The sequence below is a fragment of the Limulus polyphemus genome, unplaced genomic scaffold (assembly GCF_000517525.1).
Source record: "Limulus polyphemus unplaced genomic scaffold, Limulus_polyphemus-2.1.2 Scaffold756, whole genome shotgun sequence".
NCBI classification, from domain to species: Eukaryota; Metazoa; Arthropoda; class Merostomata; order Xiphosura; family Limulidae; genus Limulus; species Limulus polyphemus.
In genome coordinates, this window is record NW_013666366.1 from 43,615 (window position 1) to 57,238 (window position 13,624).

Here is a 13,624-nt window from a genome sequence, read left to right on the forward strand (position 1 = left end):
TTTGTCATTGCAGACGATGTGTTTCGCTCAGTCAAGAGATGTTCGGGCCGGTTGGTATACAAGAATACAGCAGTAGTCGGAACACAATTTATATAAGTCTGTCTGTTTGTTTGTTTGTAGTTAAGCACAAAGCTACACAATAGGCTATCTGTGCTCTGCCCACCACGGGTATCGAAACCCGGTTTTTAGCGTTGTAAGTCCGCAGACATACCGCTGTGCCACTGGGGGCTTATATAAGTCATCTGATACAATAAGGATTTCCATAGGGTATAAGTTATATTTCTTACCGAAGAAATCACTGTTCAGGTTCAACATTTAAAAATGAGGAATACGTCGGAATTCGTTGTTTTTAATTGTTGGATTGTTTCTCATATTATATAATAATTGTCTATGCGACTTTAACACAAATAAAAATACTTAAAAAAGTACGTGGAGATGAAAATCCTATTTTATAGTGATAGTGCACGGAGAAACAAATCCATGAAGTTTCTCGAGGTTTTACAATTTATCCAATGTTTTGGCACAACGGTGTACGTTTTTTTAATTAGACGTGAATAACGTCTACATGCTTTAAAGCTTGTTTGTTTTAGTTGATAAATATAAGGTTATTAGAATTTAGTCTGACTAAAAGTATCAAGATGTTTTCGAAACTTGAAGTGAAAATAAAACCCAGTTGTTTATGTAAGAGAACAATAGCCACTCCACTTTTCCTACAGACTGTTTATTCTGTATCGTGAGTGGAACTGACCCTTTGTATCCCAGAAGCACTGATAACGATATTTCTCGCAAATTATATTTGATAACCACGTTCTCAAAACTTCAGATTGATCACACCAATCACAACTACCTTTTGATATATAGATCAACATAAATTATTTAGCCCTCTTGCTGACGTATTATAATTTAGATATTTATTTACCATAGCAACATTAGCAAATACAGATGTTTTTAAATAGTTGTGCCATGTCACGTGACTATTATTAAACTTGGCAGTGAAAACCGACGATAATAGCGTTATATTTTTTGAAAGGCTTATAAGTTATAGAAGTGGAGGTCAAGTTTCACTTAAGATTAGTTCGCATTTGACTTTCAAACTGAAAGCTAATTTTTATTTGTACCGTACATAGACGAATCATAAAATAGAATATTAGATTCATACTTATGTCATGATTATATGTACGCGAAGTTGATATAAATTATAAGCTAAAGTTACACTTTACTCTTTAGAAAAGCACCATCTGATTCTGAAATACTTTGTGTTTGACTTGGAAGTTAAGAGTATAAAAATTAAAATCACAATCGTGGCTCGAGTCAAATATTTTGAAAATTTTGAGTGACATCGGAGGCCTAGACATCGGATGGGTGAGCAAAGTTTTTACACTCAAATTACAGTTTTTTTAAATGTAGTCAGTAATGTTAAAAATATACTTATCTAGGGTTATTGTACTAAATATTAAATTAATATATATTGTTAAGTAATATTAATACCCATTTGAATTGAAATAATGAACATGGCATGGTTGAAAGAATTATGCCTTTAAAATTTGTTATTTTGTAAAATTACTAAAACAAACTAAATTTTGTTACAACTTCTGTTGGAACAATCGATACACAGTGTACGTGCAAACTACTGGTCAAGTCTTATGCTACTGCGTGATTGTCATGGTTACAAGAAAATGTTATTGTCAGACATTTACAATTTTACATTCAAATTCAAGTTTCATTGTTAAAGTATTTTCTAAATAATATTAATTGTAGCACTGTATGCAATGACAGTAATCAAATATAAGGTTACAAGTACATTGGAAATTTAGGCTGTTATTAGAACACAAAAATTAAATTCTAACATTAAAATATGAACAGTTCTTTTGGAAGCTAGTTCAGAAGCTTCTTCATGAAATTTAAATAGATTTACAGTACAGGTCAGTCTTGAAACTGGGTTTTGAAAATATTTTCATAAGAGTTTTTATATTTTAACACCGAGCAGTAGATGAAGTTCTGAAATCAATAATTCTAGACCAGTTGTGATTTATGAAACATTTCTTAAAATGTCAAAGATACTATTCAACATTAAAAATAAAAATGTCCTTGTTAAGTTTCTTGGAGACAAATGAGAAATAGAACAAATTATGAACAATTCATTTCTTGCAAAAGATTCAATGCAAACTTGGTGTGTTAATTTATTATTTAGTTCATCTTTGGAAAACAAAAGATATTATATGTCCTACTTAGTAGGGTTATTTCCAGTGTTTATAAATCATTGATTGATTTAGATTTTTTGTTCAGGCTTTGAAATCTCTTTTTTAAGAAAGATTTTTGTCAATTTCATTATATGACATCTAGCTATAAAATAACCTCAAATGTGTTTGTTTCATACTATGTTTCTAATCATGCTTATTAATATTTTGCATGTGAGACTTAGTTATCAATGCAAGGCAACAAGGCCATTTTGTAATGCAAAAAACTCTTTCATGTATGATGGTGTGTAGTTACGAAGTTTTCTAAATTTGAAGAAATTTGTTGAATTTAAGTTTTTAAAAATTTTATACTTTAACTGAGTGTATCTTGTTCCAATTTAAAATGTAGTGTTTGCATGTTTATAAGTTTTTTATGGAAAGCTTTTAAATTTATTTTATTCAGATTTACTGTTGTAAGATATAAGTTGTATTTCTCAAACATTTGAATAATGTAAGCTGTATTTTAAATGCTACTAAGTTCTAAGGTGATTGTGTTCACCTTCATTGCATCAAACTTTGTGTGCAATGTTTTTGTGTCCAATCACAATGCAAAATGCAATGTCTCTATCACTCTTTTAAGTTTAATCTAGGTTAAACTATGAGGATCTTAGTGATAATTTGAAGGTTGTTGATTAAATTATAATAGCACATGTTGTTTCTCACAGTCTTTGACCATGTGCATACAAGAAGTGAAAACATTTTCAGTGACTATATGCTTGTTGCATGGTTAAAATGTACATAGATAATATTGAGATCGTTATCCTCCTGTTCAAGTTCGTTTAAAGCTGTTCAGTTCAGGTAGTTTTGGGAATCTTAATTTACTTGTGATTTATATTTATTTTAATAATGTAAGTTTCAAGTTGTTCATTGTTTAAAATGAGTAGCATAAAATATCCATATATCACTGTGGGGTTTAATGGCTCCAGTGTATTGATCAAGTTCCTCCATCATCTCTTATTTCTATATGTACCAGAAAAAAAGAAAATCTGTTAAGGCAACCACCTATGGTACCTGAACACATTGCCATGTTTGGTCCTGTTAGCTTGTGAGATAGGTTATAAACACAGTTTCAAACATGACAATCTTTTGATCTTGATGGGGGCCAGAAATGCAAAATCTGCATGCTAAGTTTGGTCTTGCTAGTTCCAAAACTGTGGGATGAGTTTGAGGACAAACAAATGGACAACAACAATTGATAATAGATAATGGTGACTGTTAATAATGAAACATATTTTTGACATGTTAAATGTGTTGTTATGGATACTAGCATTTTAGATGTCATTTTTTTCACTGATTCTTGATTATATGAAGAATATGAAAATATTATTTGGCAAGGCTATTAGGTCTTCTGTAAAGTAAACAGTGAGGTTAATAATGATATTTGTTAGAAGTGAAGTGAAAGTTTATGGGAGAAATGACAATTGATTAAAACAAATGTGGTGTTTGGGTTGAGGTTTCTGAAAGGAAGACATAGAAGTGATGTTGATGGGTCAAATAGTTTTTTGTCATTTTGCTTTTCTTATTTTTCATTGAAGAAAATGGTTCTGAGATTGTTTGCATTTTGTTTTGTTGGTGGTTTTGTTTATGGAAGATATATTTTTTTTATTTGAAAACATTGTTTGTTGTACTCTGTATGATTAATGTATTGTAACGATGCTAAAAATATTGTTACGACAACGGAAGTCACATGACGCTGGTAACACGTGATGAGTTTCTAGAAGGATTGGGGAACATCATGAATAATCCAGTATTTGCTAGATGCCCTCTATTCCTGTATATAAGCATGCCAGATAAAGCGAAACAATTAATCAGAATTGAATTGCAGACAGGCAGAGATAAAGATGAACAATTGAGTCAAGCACGGTAGTGACCATAAGTAAAGTGCGTGAATTATAGCGTGCGTTTAAGTTAAAGTGACTGTGGAAATTAAGTGTTTTGCAATGTTGAATTTAAAAAGAATAAACTAGTTTTATTTAAGAAAGAACTTGTATCGCTGAAGTTTTTTCGGAAATAATTTCTACTGAAAATTAACCAACAACCAGAGACGTAACAATATGTATTTTTTCATCATGTTAGGTCCATTAGATTATCAAAAAATTTTCACCGTTATTGAAAACAGCTAATGTTTTGTGAAGTTAAGGATGTATTTTGTGATAGTGTAAGTGTAAGAATTTGGCAAAATTGTGAGTTTTAATTACAATATTAGTATATAGAAATCAGATATACCTTTTATAGTACAAATATGTCATGTCCAGAAGAAAATGAACATCACAATATCTGAACATATTGTTTTATGATATATTTTTATTTTGTTTTTTCGATGTGATACATTACCTCTTCTCACATGTATAGCTATTCTCGTTCATTGCTGCCCTCTATATGCAATTTTTTTTTGCATGTCACAAGCCTTGAACTCCTACATACCCCAAGATTAACAGAGTTCAATTGTGTCTTGCATGTAAATCATCATGCAACAACTCTCCACCAATAGGAGTGTGACACACCCTTCTGATGCATGTGACTCCCTCTATTTGGTTCTACTGAACTATCACTTCTCATTATGCAGTGATCAAGTGCAGATATTTTTCAGTTGTGCTCTTATCACATGCTCAGTTAATTTTTTTTTTGTGTGTGTGAAGTAGTAATTTACTGGATTTATTCATTTACTACAGTTAGTTTTCTGTAGTACTTTGCTGCAATAACTTACCTTTGTTTATTGATTTTTCTCATTATCGACTTCTTCACAGTTTATGATGAATTCCGAAGTTTGTATTTGTACCACTAGCTTGAGTGCCATTACACAGACTTCAGGTCTGGGTGTTTTGACTGAAGATTTTTCAGCTATCATTTGTCAAGAGATTGATTGTTATATAAGTCATTCTTCTTCTCCTGAAACTGTTTTGGTTCCTCCTGTATTGTCTGAACCTGTTCATGTCGAGGAGGATTTTGACTGCTTTTTCCTTGTAACTATGCCATGCCTTCCTATACCTCTCCTGCGGAATATACTGGGCCTAACTCTGCTTTTTGGATGGGATTTCTCCAACTTCATTGGATACTGTTCCTTCCTTGTTACATGACACTTGTCTGAAGAGTACCTTATTTTCCTTCCTTCCCCCTGACATCAGGGTTCATATTGGGAATTTCATTTCTCAGTGGAGGGCTGGTGTTATTTCAATGTGGTACATTACCTCTTCTCACATGTATAGCTATTCTAGTTCATTGCTGCCCTCTATATGCAATTTGTTTTTGCATCTCACAAGCCTTGAACTCCTACATACCCCAAGATCAACAGGGTTCAATTGTGTCTTGCCTGTAAATCATCATGCCTCATCCTCCATGGCCTTATGACCATTATGCTTTAGCTTATCAGCTGGCAGATCAACCCTTTCTTGACTCACAGCAGTTAGAGTCACTTTGGCCAATGTGGTGGGCTGTCCCTGAAAATCCTCTCCATTTCTCTCATACCCAATTTCCTGTTTTCATCTTCTCCTTACAGTTCTTCTACAGTACTTGTCCAACATACATCTCCTTTTCTGAGGTACTCCACTGATCTCCTGAGGGATTTTCTGGGGATACTCTTTCCCCTTTTTACCTCCATGTTGGCACGATTGTCTTCTTCAGCCCTATCTCTTCAAACGTGGTTTCATTGGTGTTGGGATCTTATTGGGAAGGATGCTGTCTTATCACAGGTTTATCTACCTTCCATGACTTACAGTTGGCTCTATTTCTCCATTGTTCTGTTTTTGGAGATTTTCCTGAATCTTTGGAATTGTGTGGAATTTGTGAGACCACATTCGACCATTTAGACTTCAGTTGCTTGTTTGTCTTATTCTGCTCCCATGATTTCTCCCATAATTGTTTTTTGTCCTTCAGCCTCTCATCTTTTACCAGTTCCTACCTCTAGGGGTTAAAAATTTCACCATGTGTCTCAATGTCAGGTTCATCGTCCCCAGCAGTTCTATTGTTTATTAGGTATTTTCATGTCTGGTGAGGGCACATTTAGCCAGTTTTATTTCCCTGTGGTGGGTATTCTGCTGATTCTTGGATGATCAACATTTTGTCAGAAGGTCTTTTCATCCATTTCTTTCCCCACCACTGTTATCTCCTGTATCATTTTCCTTCTTCTTAACTTGGGAAACCCACTACCAGTCTGTGTCTAATCGAGGCTGTGCAGACCTTTCTATCACAGAGAGCTGTCGTGTCTGTCAGCTAGCCTTCTCCAGGTTTTTACTTTAGGCCTTTTTTTGTCCCCAAAGTAAATTGGGGCACTAGCATCCTGTAATCCATCTGTCCTGCCTCAACAAATTTCTGGATCTTCCCAAATTTACCATGGAGTCCTTTATCACACTCAGGTTGGGCTTTTTCTCCAGGACTTCAGACGATCTCAGTAGACGTCTAGAATGCCTATCTCCATATTCCTATTTCTCATCAGTTCAGACCCTATCTTTGGTTTGACCACTATGGGGTTGTGTATCAGTTTTAGGCTTTGCCTTTCATGCTTGATTCAGCACTGTATGTATTTTATTGAATGATCAAGGCCTTTGCCCACTTATACATGCTTGAGAGTTGCAATCACACTACTACATAGAAGAAATTGCTCTTGTTAGCACTTTCCCGAACTGGAGTCTTCTCAATATCCACATCTGCTGCTGATAGATGAAGCTTGTGTTGGTTGGATTCTTAAGTTGCAGAATTCTTTCCTTTTGCCTACCCAATATTTTATCCACTTGGGTGTATTTTTATTTGCCCATCTCCTTCGGGCCCAACCTTCTCTACTTCATTTCTCTTCAATGGAGCTTTCAGTTCTCCATGCACTTACTGGTCCCTTTGTTTCTGCATTCAAGGTTCTATTACTTTTGGGGATTTGGGCTTCTATGGAAGTCCTTATTCTTTTGAGTTGGGCACATGTGTGTTCTCGTCAGTGTTCTCTGCATGGCCAATGGACTCTTGCTTGGAATCCCTTGGACTCCCAAATTACAATTCCTCCTTCCCTTGCAGACAATCTACATTGGTGGTTGAACAAGGACAATACAATGAGGGGAGTACTGCTTACTTTACCTTGTCCAGATTTGCATCTGGTCACAGATGCTTCTCTCCAAGGTTGGGGAGAATGGGCCCATATCAACATCTAGGAGCTTTTGATGGTATGATGTACTTTCTTCCTCTGGTACAGATCTGACATGTCATGTTCCATTGTGACAATTACACCATTGTGATCTATATCATTTGCTAAGGGGGCACCCATTCCCTTTGTGGTTGAACATTAGAACTCCTTTCTTGGGCCTACATGCTGCAGACAAGTTTTCTTGTGTGTCATGTTCCAGGTGCTTCTCACCTTCTGGTGGTTCATTTTTCAATACCTGACCAGGTTTATCCCATGGTGTGGTATCTCAACTCTCAGTTTTCAAGTGGCTATGCATTCAGTAAGGTACTTCTCATCTGGATGCTATTGCCACTTTTCTCAAATGCCAAGTTATCTCTTTTTTTTTGGTTCTACAGTTCCTCATCCTCAGGTCTTGACTGTGGATATTCTCAGTTGAGACTTGATCAAGCAGTACCTTTTGCATTCCTCATGGATTTGTAATCTTCCTCAAGTGGCCATGCATTCAGTAGGGTACTTCTCATCTGGATGATGCTATTGCTATTTTTTTTAAACACCAAGTTACCTCTTTTTTGGTTCTACAGTTCCTCAGGCCTTGACTGTGGATGTTCTCAGTCGAGACTTGGCCAACTGGTACCTTTTGCATTCCTTCTGGATTTGTAGACTTCCTCGTCATGTGGTTCTTCCAGATTGTTATGTCAATATTGTTATTCATTACCTTCCAATCCTTCCATTTGAACCTGTGTCTTCATGTTCTGTGTTTCACTAACCCATTCAGACTTATTCCTACTTCTTTCTAGCCTGTGGGTGTTGTTGGTCTGATATATTTGCCATCAAAGTTTCATGTACTCTGTTCCATTCCACATATGTTCTTCTTTATCCCTATCGATCTTTCCTATCCATAACCTCAGCAGCTTATGTGGGACATTCTTCCTTTTCGCAAGTTTCTCTTCCATCCATTTCCCACCTTTATTGTTAGTATGCTCTGGATAGATTTCTATGCCCATTATATACTCTTCATTGTTCCATTGCCTGCATGGCCTTCTTTCATGGTTCTTATTCCCTGACATCATTGAATTGTATATGACAATTTTTCTTCTACCCTTACAAGTTGGGTTTATCAACTGATTAGATTGGTATATTCCTCCTTGTCTCTTTCTACCCAAAATCTATTCCAGGTGTTGTCGCATCAGATTTGGCACCTTCCCTTTTCTCTGGCAGCTCACCTCCATTGTCCATTGGAGGAAATTCTTCAGTAAGGCATGTGGACAACACCTCATATGTTCATCTCCCACTATCTTCATTGGGTAGCTGTTTCTTCCTTATCAGGGTACTGCCCTCCACCTGTTGCCATCCATCAATCAACGATGTTACTGTGACTGGGTAAGTTAGATGTTATATATATATATATATATTTATCTCTCCAGTGGCATGTACATGGAAGTTCGAGGCTTTTTGCATGTAAAAAAATAAATTGCTTGTAGAGGGTAGCACTGAACAAGAATATGATGGAGTTAAGTACCTATTGGAAATATATTTTCAGTATAAGAAAATAATAACTTTAAATGTTTGCTAGATGATGCATGACTTTATGGTCAAGTAAGTTCATAAAAGTAGCCCTAGAATACCTCAAAATTTTTCACAGGTGATGATGTCAAGAATCTATAACTTCAACTAATATCTAGGTAGGCATACATTAATTATAAATACAAGTTCAGTTAGTTCAGGGATTGAGAATTTGAAGTATTTGTTGAGAAGTTATTGAGTAGTGTTTGAGAATTCAATGAGGTATGCTGTGTGTATGTGAATGATCAAGAGAAGATGGATCAAGTAAAGTTATTTAGTGAGAGCTAGTGCTTCTCTGAGTTCTTCAGTAAGTCAGGATTTGTTATCAAACAAGAAATGGTATTAGTGTATTAGGCCTATAGTAATTTCAGAGTGTGTGTTGGAAAGTTTGTTTGTGAACTGCAACTTGTGTCAAAGTGAGCATAGCCTGCAGCTAGCATTATTAAATAAATAAATAAATTCATTAGTTGTTATGTAGATTGGACTTTGCATTAGTTTTACCAAATAATCCCAAAATAACTCACCCAACAGCTGAACATGTTAAAATAATATATATATAGTAAAGCATAAATACTGCCTGTGGCAAATCTTATTGAAGAAATAAGTTAATTGATTAGTGTTATGCATTAGTTTTACCAAATAATCCCAAAATAACTCACCCAACAATATAACATGTTGCCACAATATATAATGACAAAGCAACTTGAATGAGATTATGAAGACCTGTGCTAGACATTGGTGGCCATGTTCTCAGCTTCACATATATGTGCAGTCTATTAAAGTTTCTCATACAGTGAATCTCTTCTTTATAATTTTCTGTTAAACAAGATAAAAGTATTTTGTTTTTTTCATTTTGAGCCTGTATGAAATAATCTGAAGATGTTGTGTCTATAATAATTGACTTCATTTAACACCTGTTCTCTTTTACAGTCTTTATAAAGTAGTTGCTCAAAATTCAGTTGTAGTTTCATGAGACAGGTGTTCTATGTTTGAAGGCACATGTGACTACATGTTTACCTCATCTAACATGATGGTGGGTAGTTGCAGTTTGACCTGAAGTGTGTCTGTCTCAACATTATATGCTCTGGTCTAATTAAAAGCTATGCTGTAATACAGAACATTTTTATTGTATGGCTTTGTAATACAATAGTAGTAATTTGGCAAACTGCAGCAATTGTTACACTGATTTATCTGTATAAAACTACTTTCTATGATGAAGTTGAATAGCCGAAGATTACCAGGTATGTGCCTAAACAGGAAAATTTTCTTGGTTTGTTATTCATTACATTATAGCATAAAACTTATAAAAGAAAAAATATTTTTTTGAAAATAAATCAGTGATACAGGAAAGGGAGTTTTTAAAATTTTGACTGGTATTACATTTTGCTTTTTGTTTTAAGTGGTAACTTTACCTTTCATTGAAGAAGACTTGTATAGTTAAATAACAAAAATATTTATATTTGTAAGATTATTCTAATATAAAGAATAATTTGCTATAAGATTAAAATAGAGATTTTTGCTATTAAATAAGAAATTCTGAATTATTAAAGTAATGTTTATATAAGGGCTTTAACAAAGCTGAAGTTGGAATTACTTGTAATTTTCACTGTATTATTTAAGAATATTCATGTAAAAGAAGCAAAGTGAAATATACCATTTTAGTCCATCATTCAGAAAAAAATGCTTCCCAGTGGCACAGTGGTATGTCTGCGGACTTACAATGCTAGAATCCGGGTTTCGATACCTGTGGTGGGCAGAGCACAGATAGCCCATTGTGTAGCTTTGTGCTTTATTACAAACATTCAGAAAAATAAATCAAAGGAATTAATTTAAGTTAAACATAACAACTGATATTACTTGTCAAATAATTATCTTAAAATAAATCGTATAATCATGCAAACAGATTTCATAAATTCACAACTTGAATCTCAAAAAATGTAATTCTGTTAAACAACAAGTCTACAACTATACAGGCTTTTAAAAATTATATGAACATCTGTAACTCTTATTATTAAGTTTCTCATTTCCATTTTTTGTATCACTACTGAAACAGACAATTCATAGGAAGAATAGTCAGTTTTAACATCTAACAACTTTAAATGGTACATGTAGAATCCCTAAATTATTCTATATTGTACACTCTAAAATATTAGGCTTGACTCAATGGTGGATTAAGTGTGTCGTATTTGTATATGAGTTAGTGTTTCTGGCATGAAAGTTCTGTTAGTTCAAGGATGAATATTATTTAATGAGAGAAATTATTTAACACTAAGGATGAAGAATTGTCTGCTTGGAGCTTTAGCTTTTATAGCTCAGTTGGTAAGACCATCAATCTCAGAACAGCACTGCTGTAAGCCAAATGGCCCAGGTTCAAACCCTTGTGAAAGCAGGTTTCATAACACCTTGATATGTTATACAGATATAATTTAAAACTATTTTTACCTCCCTTTTATTTAAAACCTGTAATGAAATAATGAGGATTGTATAACTACATCTGCATTCTTTTGTGATTGGAATCATGAAGTTTCATGTGCAATATATCATGGGTGTAACCTAACAGTGTGCTTTTTCACAATGATTTTCCACATTTTCATTTAATTTGGGTTTGTATTTTGTACTAAGTAAATGTTTGTCACCTTGACCCTCCTCATGGTGTTATATTTGTATATCTGTTAATGCTTCTTCAGCAGTTCAAATATTTAACAGTAAAAAATTCTGAACTTAAAGAGAGATAAAACTTGCATATATCTGAGGAAATTCAATTAACTCCAAGTGAACTGGAAGGATTAAATATATATTACAACTGTAGCTATTGGATTAAACTGTGTTTAAGAATGAATAGGATCAGTCTCTATTATTATATAAAGTTGTAATAACTGTTGAAACTGGAACACTGGAGGATATGAATTAATATGTCGGTACACATATTCTGGAAATACATGTACATTAGTAAAAGCTATTTGTGGAAAAATATAATATTAACACATGTGCCTCAGGTTTTAAAGGACTATTTTCAAACATCCATATAATGCCATTGTTTGAATGTGACAGTATATAACAAAGAAGTATACATGTAGTTAGTATGGATTTCATACAGAAATCAAGTCAAATATTTAATATGATATGGCATTCAGCACAATATCTTGGGACTTTTATCTGGTTTAAGAACATAAGAGAATTTGTTATTGTATGTGTTTCCAGAAATATTCTCTTTAATGTATATTATTGAATAAAAGTTAAATGCATGTATTTGACTAAAAGAAGGATAACTTCAAGAATTAAATAGCAATCAAAAGAAACTTTTCATGCAGAAGTTTTATTTTAAATATATTCACTACGTTAAAATTGTATATGTATTATTCATTTTGTACAATGTAATTATCAGTACTCCAAAAATAAAAGTACAATTACTGATTATCTTTTCAAAAGCTTAATGTTTTTAGGTTTATAATTCAGGTTGGCAAAATACAATGTTACATTAGTTGAAACTTATAAGGATATTCAAAACTTGAATTTAGATACTTTGTGTATAATGGTGTGAATATTATTACTTTTTTTTTATAAAAGTATTTATTTTAATATTTCAGTAGGTATGTCTTCCAAGAATGGCCATTTACCAGTGTCAAATGGTGATGTCATAAAAATTCACATTCAGCAGGAAGAAATAACATCATTGACTCAACCTGTGCCAAAGTTAATCAGAGTTTGTTCAGCACTGTTGTATGCTGCTTCTTCATTTCTCATAACCATAGTAAACAAAGTGGTATTAACCAACTACAGGTCAGTGGTTGTACTGGTACTATTGCTTGTTGCTTTTTATTCACCATAACCATTGTGAACTTAATGATGTGGACAGTAATTAATAAGTTGTTTTAAAAGTACCATTATATGTTGCTGCTTTTAATCATCACACCTGTACTGAATTAAATGTTAATTAACAACTGACTTATGAGTTCATCATTCCTATTTTCTTTTGTTTGTTTAATTCAAACCATGGTAAGTATTGTTACGTCTCCGTTTGTTAATTAACTTACTTAATAAAACTGGTTTATTCTTTCTGAATATAACTTCACGATACACTTGATTTCAACATTCGCACTAAAACAAACGCTATAACGAACGTTAACTTCAACAATACTTTCTCACTGCAGATCAATTACTCACTACCTACACACACACATTATCGTCCCGTCACGTTGTCACCCTCTTATATATACCAGACTACCCTATATCTAGTAATCTCCCGACAATTCCCGAAAATTCGAGAGAACGAGTCACATGACCTCGCTGACGCAACACTGCCCCCTCTTTACTATTGTTCATCCCGAACAATAGCCACTTACAATAAACCAATAACAATTAACAATAACTTAATTAAATGTACAGAATTACAATCACAAAATTACAATTCAATAAAGTCTCTTAATTTTACGGGACGTATCTTTTTCAGCACTGATTTCCGTCTTGTTGGCTTCTGCTTCACGTGGGGTTCATCTGCTTCATCAAGAAATGTCCTATCGTTGGTAACAGTCATATCAGTAGTAGTAACTTTATCAAGAGCTTCACCGTTTCCCTTCTCAAAACTGAGTAGAGTTTCTTCTTCGATGGTGGCTTCTTCATGTGGCACGTCTTCAGCAGCATCATTTGTTCTGTTGTCCACTTCATCCCAACTGAAATGTCCTGAACCGTGATAACGCCAAAGCCTGTTGGCATGCACCAT

At 33.9% G+C, this 13,624-nt stretch overlaps 1 protein-coding gene across 4 annotated transcripts in view; it reads left to right on the plus strand.

The window, feature by feature from the left end:
- Positions 1-966: 966 nt before the first annotated feature.
- The window catches only part of LOC106460340 (UDP-N-acetylglucosamine/UDP-glucose/GDP-mannose transporter-like), a 57,678-nt gene continuing 45,020 nt past the window's right edge, over positions 967-13,624 (plus strand). The window contains exons 1-3 of one of the 4 annotated variants that reach the window (XM_022387039.1): positions 967-1,362; positions 8,517-8,721; positions 12,492-12,684. In XM_022387039.1, coding sequence (XP_022242747.1) covers positions 12,497-12,684 — 188 coding nt within the window. In that variant the 5' untranslated portion in view covers positions 967-1,362; positions 8,517-8,721; positions 12,492-12,496. Of the gene's footprint in view, positions 1,363-1,692; positions 1,923-8,516; positions 8,722-12,491; positions 12,685-13,624 lie in introns of those variants that run through there. The other 3 variants (XM_022387037.1, XM_022387038.1, XM_022387040.1) reach the window with 3 other exon arrangements.